This window comes from Pinus tabuliformis, chromosome X (assembly GCF_031772625.1).
Source record: "Pinus tabuliformis cultivar Carrire ecotype Pingquan chromosome X, CPIR1, whole genome shotgun sequence".
In the NCBI taxonomy this organism is placed as follows: Eukaryota; Viridiplantae; Streptophyta; class Pinopsida; order Pinales; family Pinaceae; genus Pinus; species Pinus tabuliformis.
Window position 1 is genome coordinate 1,195,203,645 of NC_142308.1, and position 6,310 is coordinate 1,195,209,954.

At 33.0% G+C, this 6,310-nt stretch overlaps 1 protein-coding gene across 1 annotated transcript; it reads right to left on the bottom strand.

Annotated features, from left to right (window-relative positions):
• Window positions 1-3,519: 3,519 nt before the first annotated feature.
• LOC149144231 (F-box/FBD/LRR-repeat protein At1g13570-like) lies at window positions 3,520-4,644 on the bottom strand. The gene has a single exon (XM_089452078.1). It carries the CDS (start codon window positions 4,642-4,644, stop codon window positions 3,520-3,522), a length of 1,125 nt encoding a protein of 374 aa, XP_089308204.1.
• Between the last annotated feature and the right edge of the window lie 1,666 nt (window positions 4,645-6,310).

Genomic DNA, 6,310 nt, shown 5'->3' on the forward strand with positions numbered 1-6,310 from the left:
GTGTAAGGACATAGCATTAACTTTGCTATGGAGGTGGAAATAGGAACTGCCTCGAAGCTGACGCTGAACGTCGCCGTAAATATGACGCTTATGTATGGGTATGTATATTGATGAGAGCATTCACTAGACTTGTTTTTAAGAGTTGCCACAAATTTCCTCCCGACTTAACTAACCGAACCATCCAATTTTCGAATTCTTTGGTTTGATTCTGCCAAATTTGATAACTATAGTTAAATGTATTACTTCTGAACATAAGTTATTTGACATATCACAACAATATCATCTATCATTTCATACTTCATTATTAGTATCTTTTTATGCATCATCACCAGATAATATTATATATTATTAAGTTAATAATTGGCTTACTGTATAGTGAATATATAGTGGGTGTTTTATCTTTAATCCTAACAATAACTTTGCTTGGCATTTAGTTTTACATGCAAAACTTTGGCACTTCTATATGATCATATCCAAAGCCGTAATGGACATAGGACATGATTCTTACATCTTTTTTAAAATTAAGGACCTCTACCATGTTTTGCTGAAGTTGAGATATAACCATTAGTGGCACAATTATCATTCATAATGGAAATCTTAATTGAAATGAGACAACAATGCGAAAAATATAAAATCAATAATTTAAAGAGCTAAATTAAAGAATTAGAGCATGCTAGAGCTTATGGTACTCTATCTCTTATATCTTCTATTAGTTTTATCAATTTTATCTATCTTTTATTAAATTTGAATATAGAAGTTCCAATTTTAGAGCTTATTTCTTTTCAAAGTCTAGATATTAATCCAACATTGATATAAGTATGAAAGAAAAATTCTTTCTTAACATATAGGCAGTCTCAATTTTTGGAGACTCAAAAGTTATGGTGGATTATGCCTCTAGGAAAAATAATATTCTCATGCCTCATCTCGTTGGATGGATGGATAGGATTAGGTTTTTCTGGGGTAAAATGGAAAGAGCTTCAATTCAGCATATTAACAGGGAACGCATGCAGACTTTTTGTCAAAGGAGGGTCTTCAATCGGCTCCAGGTTTATGGTTTATGCAGGTATCTTCTGAAGGGAAAAGTTTCTCCATCCAGGTTTGCACTAGTTTATTTCTTTTCTACTTTACTTTCCCTCCGTTTTTGTTAAACGATGATACATCATGAGATTTTTCTATGTATCGTGTTTTCTTGTTCCGCATCCTGCCTCTCCTATGCCTCTTCTATGAACAATGTAATCAGGAAGCTAGTGGACAGTCTATGCTCTGTTGTTTTTCTGGGCAAATGTCTTGCTTTTTGTGGATTTCACTCCATGCTTTTCAGCTTGTCAAAGATCCAATCCTATATGGGTCATTTTCAGAATTACAAGCAATGTACTTATCTGCCTCTTTATATATCTTATATAAAATGATCAAGCTTTTTTCGTTTCTGAAAAAAAATAAAAAATAATTATGTTTAATACCCGGAGATTTCTATAGAGACTTTTACATTAAATACATACTTGTTAATACTTTGGCATGAGCTCTGGGTTTCTGAATAGTTTGAAGTTGCAAGTTTACAAAATGCTCTACTTATAGCTAAATTGTTTTCATATTCAAAATTAAATTTTGATCAATACAATATTTTTCAATTATTATTAACCCAAAAAGTATAACCGTCGTATATTATATATATATATATATAAAAATAAAATTTATAATTAAATTAATAAAACGTAAGAATTAAACTTAATGGATTGCGACTATTTTAATTTATCGTACTATATAACTAGATAGTTCCTTTGAAATCATACTGTTCTACATAATAATAAATAAAAACAAGATGAGAAAAAAGTTATTGAAAAACCCAGGCGGCCTTTGAAAAAGGTATCGCTAGCAAAATTCTCTATGACAACAGCCGCTTTCATTGCAGTAAAAAGTATTGCCGAGGAGTTTACCATGATTTTTTAAATTAATTTGGACTTTAACAACCCTGGAAAACAATATTGTCAACCTAAAAGTTAAAGTGATTTAAATTAATAAGGATTTTTCTTCCCCTAGAAAATAACAACCGATGAAAACAATATAGTCGACCTAAAAGCTAAGGTGATTTAAATTAATGACTTTTCTTCCACGAGAAAATAACAACCCATGAAGACAATATCGACAGCCTAAAAGCTAAGATAAAGCACAACCCATAGCTGATAACGCCATGCTATCTGATTGGTAATGGACAAAGATTTCCAAAAGGTCCACATTGAAGGGGAAAATCCAAACATTGATACCGTAATGCATCCAAAGTTGCATAAGGAAACAAAGATTGATAGGCTAACATAGCTAAGAAATATACATAACTAAACAGAGATGTACATTACCTAGAAATATTTTTACCGCTAGAGACACTCAAATAGACTACTTAGAGATCGCATCAAGACGGTCAGCACTTAAAACAAAGGTTATAAGTTTAGAGTTTCTGTCTGACATCGCATACCATGTACAAGTTAACACTGGTCTTCTCCGTAACTAACACATCATCAATACACATGATTATGGTGAGATACTATATACATTATACAATGGCAACACAATAATCCATCCCAATACAATAATTCATGGATACTTATATTGTAATGTCAATTCAGTAATTCATCCCAATATAATAACTCATTTTTTTATTTTTATTTTTTAATTTAATTGTCACTAATTTTAAATTACTGAAGTAAAAATTTTATATTTATAAAATATTTAAAAATATATTTAATAGTAACTCTAAATTAAAAGCTAATATTTATATTAAAATTAATTATGTTTTTTCTAATTTTTATTTTTTTATTTTTTTAGCTAAATTGATTAATTAAAAAAATATTATATAGACATATTTCATATTAAACGATTTTTTTTGAGTATGTATTAATAATAATCATGATATTGATTCATGCTGTTATAAAAAAAATATTTACAAAATAAAAGTTTTAAGTGAATTTTTATAATTCAGAATAGTTTTAGATATTTTTGTAAATATATATATATATTTAACTTATATGTTAACTTTTTGATCCATGGTCTTATAAATAATTTACAAATTAAAATTTTAAGTGAATTTTTATAATTCATAATATTTTTACATGTTTTTGAAAATATATATATTTAACTCATATGTTAATTATTTTAATAATAATAATAATTATTCAAAATAATATTATAATTTAGTTAATTTTCTATAAGTGTTTTTTTTTTATGCTTATTTATCCATCATTTAATTTATATTACTCTACTACTTATAGTGATAAACCATAAATAAATATAGATCTAACTAGTAAATAATAATTATAATGATAGACATCATCATCTGTAATACAATTATGAAATTAAATACAAATTTCTACATCTGTAATACAATTATGAAATTAAATACAAATTTCTACATTAGCTCATACATTATGAAATTATGAAATTACATTCAAATTATCAAAGGATCAAATTCATTTTCGCACAGCTAGATTTGTCCGTAAACACAGCGCAAGACACTACGTTGCGGTTATGTCACTGATATGTTAGCAGAAGCAGAAAAGTGTCACCATTGAAAAATCCATCGCAGAGAGTGAAGAGCGTAAAACTGCAAGTGAAATAATACTTTTTTTGCCTTACCAGATCAAACATGCTCCTCACTCGTAGTCGCGTTAGTCCAGGAAGCCTTTCGAGCAGATTATCAACGAAAACAACCATCTGTCTTTGGCTTCTCCACATGTCATTGATCACGAGCTTCTTCAATGTCTTGAAATTCCCCACTATCTCAAGAACTCTCTCTACTGAAACATAACCCGAAGTCAACCACAATACAGCAACATTGCTGCCACACTGCATTTTAATTTTAGAGACTAAACATGAAAGTTCGTGAAACAACACTCCATTTATTCTCAGATCGCCTATGTTAGTTAACACCATCTCCAGAGTTCTAAACTTCGGACAGTTCACCGTTAAAGCCTTCCACGTACCATGTACAGATAAATGTGTAAGGTCGGGAGCTGAGATAACAGGCTTCCTTAGGCCAACGCAGGCGTGCAGGGTAAGTTTCTGAAGAAACGGACTATGCGAGATAAAACAGGATAAAAACTCGTCTGTGAACTGCATGCCTTCGAAGGAGCAAGTAATGAGATGGTTGAATCCAGAGAAATGGGTCGGAAGATGCTTAAGATTGTAGTTGGAAAGCCTGAGCGTAGCGAGATGTGTGCATGTAAAAAGGGCAGGCGGGATTTCTCTTCCAGGGGTATACGTACGGAAATTAGAGTAATGGTTAGGTGAATCACAGAGAGTCAGGTGTTGGACATTCCTAGAGGCTGCGTACGTCACCCATTGCCATACGCTTTCACGAGTAAACTGCAGATAGTAGGTGAACAAATGAAAAGCCTCAATATCTGCCGAATGCAACATCAGAAGGTTGGAGATTATTTTCTCCACCGTTGCAACAGAGTCTGGATCTGGATCTCGGCTAGTAGTGGGCACAAGAAGAATGGGAGAGAGAGTGAGTTGTGGAATTTGGGTGTAGAGGAATTTCCATCTCTTCGACAGAACCGAGCATCTGACGGCTTCTCTGATCGGAAGTTTAGAAAGGATGAGGCCAAGCAATGGGATTGGAAGAGTAGAAAGTATATCTGCAACAGGCGGCATGATTGCAATTGACAAATCCTTAGAAAGGCAAAATTAATGAAGGGGATCTGAACAGGTAAGATAGAGTAGAAAGCCTTTTTCCCTGCGGCTGTCGTTTGCATCTCGCACAACTCAATTAATCCATTAAATGAAACCTACCGTGTCTGGCACACTCTATTTCAAATTTGGAATTTGAGCGCGCCCAACAAAGCATTGTTTCAAATTTGAAACTTGAGCGCGCTCAACAAAGCATTGCATGAATGCCCATGCCGGGGAGGTTAGCTTCTTGGTGTGTTTCTTATGGGCCTTGCTGGACGATTACGCCTTCGATTTTTAAAATTCATTTTTGTCTAAATGTATACTGAATTTCTGCAATAGCATAGCTATTCTGCTGCTGTTGGTTTTGATGCAGGATCTAAATGTTGTTGTTGCATTGATCGATCGTTGGTTTTGACGTAGAGCTGCAATTCCCTGGAAGAACACTTTCGCAATAGGCTCACCTGTGACACCAACCAGTGTTTTCTATTACTGTTTGGTGGATCCACCAAGGAATGGCAATTATCTGATTGAAAAAATAGTAATGGAAGCCTCGAACACTTCAGAAACGATACAGGAGGAAAGGTCTGCAATAACAACGTTCAGCAGGAAGATGGTGCTGGTGCAGTAGACTCGAAGCTTTTCAACAGAGCGATTGGCACCGTGGAGCCTATGTGCTGTGTGCTCAATTATTTTATGCGTAGGACTTATCTTGGTCAATGGGGGCAATGATGAGCATGGAAGCACTGGCTACTGCAACAGTTTACCATGTGGAAGAATACACCTGGACAATATTGCCTTCCATGAGTCAAAACCGCGAAGTTTTCAGGCAGAGAAAATTTATGGTAATCAGTGGAACCAACAAGGGTAGGATTTACATCCTCGAGCATACATAAGTGCCGAAGTTTTTGATGCGAAGATGGGTGCTTGGAACACGTTGGAATACATGTGGATTTCAAATATACCTATAGGATGCTGTGAGAAATTTTTCTCTACCGGTAAGAATTTGTAAGCAATCGATGTGGAACAAGTAAAAAATTATGATGCTCAGAAGAACCTTTCGAAGTTTATTGCTTTCGTCGAGGGGCGTTTTTCCATTATCACCTCTGTTGCAGCGTGGAGTGATCAAATTTTTGTGAGTGGTATTAATGGTGATCCGATATCTTATTTATTTCAGAAATGAATCATGCATGGGTGTATAAAATTTACTGTTTCTGATTTGTAGTCGCTGCATAGCATTTGTGATTTCGAACCCATTATTATTTTTTATAAGTGGATTATTTTAGTATAGTTGTAATTAAAATATACATTTCGATTTTAACGTGATCATTTTATTTTTCAGGTTCTTATTAAGTTCATATGCGGTGGTTGTTGAGATGTGCTAAAGTTGGCAACGCGATTATGTTATTAATTATTTACCATTTTTCTGAGTTTGGTAATTGGTGTGATGGGATACATAGAATTAATGAATGAATAAAAGAAGAGTTGAGAACACTAAAACAATGTTTTAGTGTTTTTATTTTACTAATTTTTGTTTGGTGTGTGAGTGAAAATATGCATTCAACTTTATCCAGTTTATTTTTATTTATTTTTGAATTTTTAATAGATTTTATTACTTTATTTTATTTTCATGAATTTTTAATAAATTTTA

Bases quoted from the DNA above. Each gene is read 5' to 3' on its own strand.
- LOC149144231 (XM_089452078.1), bottom strand. From the start codon at position 4,644: ATGCCGCCTGTTGCAGATATACTTTCTACTCTTCCAATCCCATTGCTT.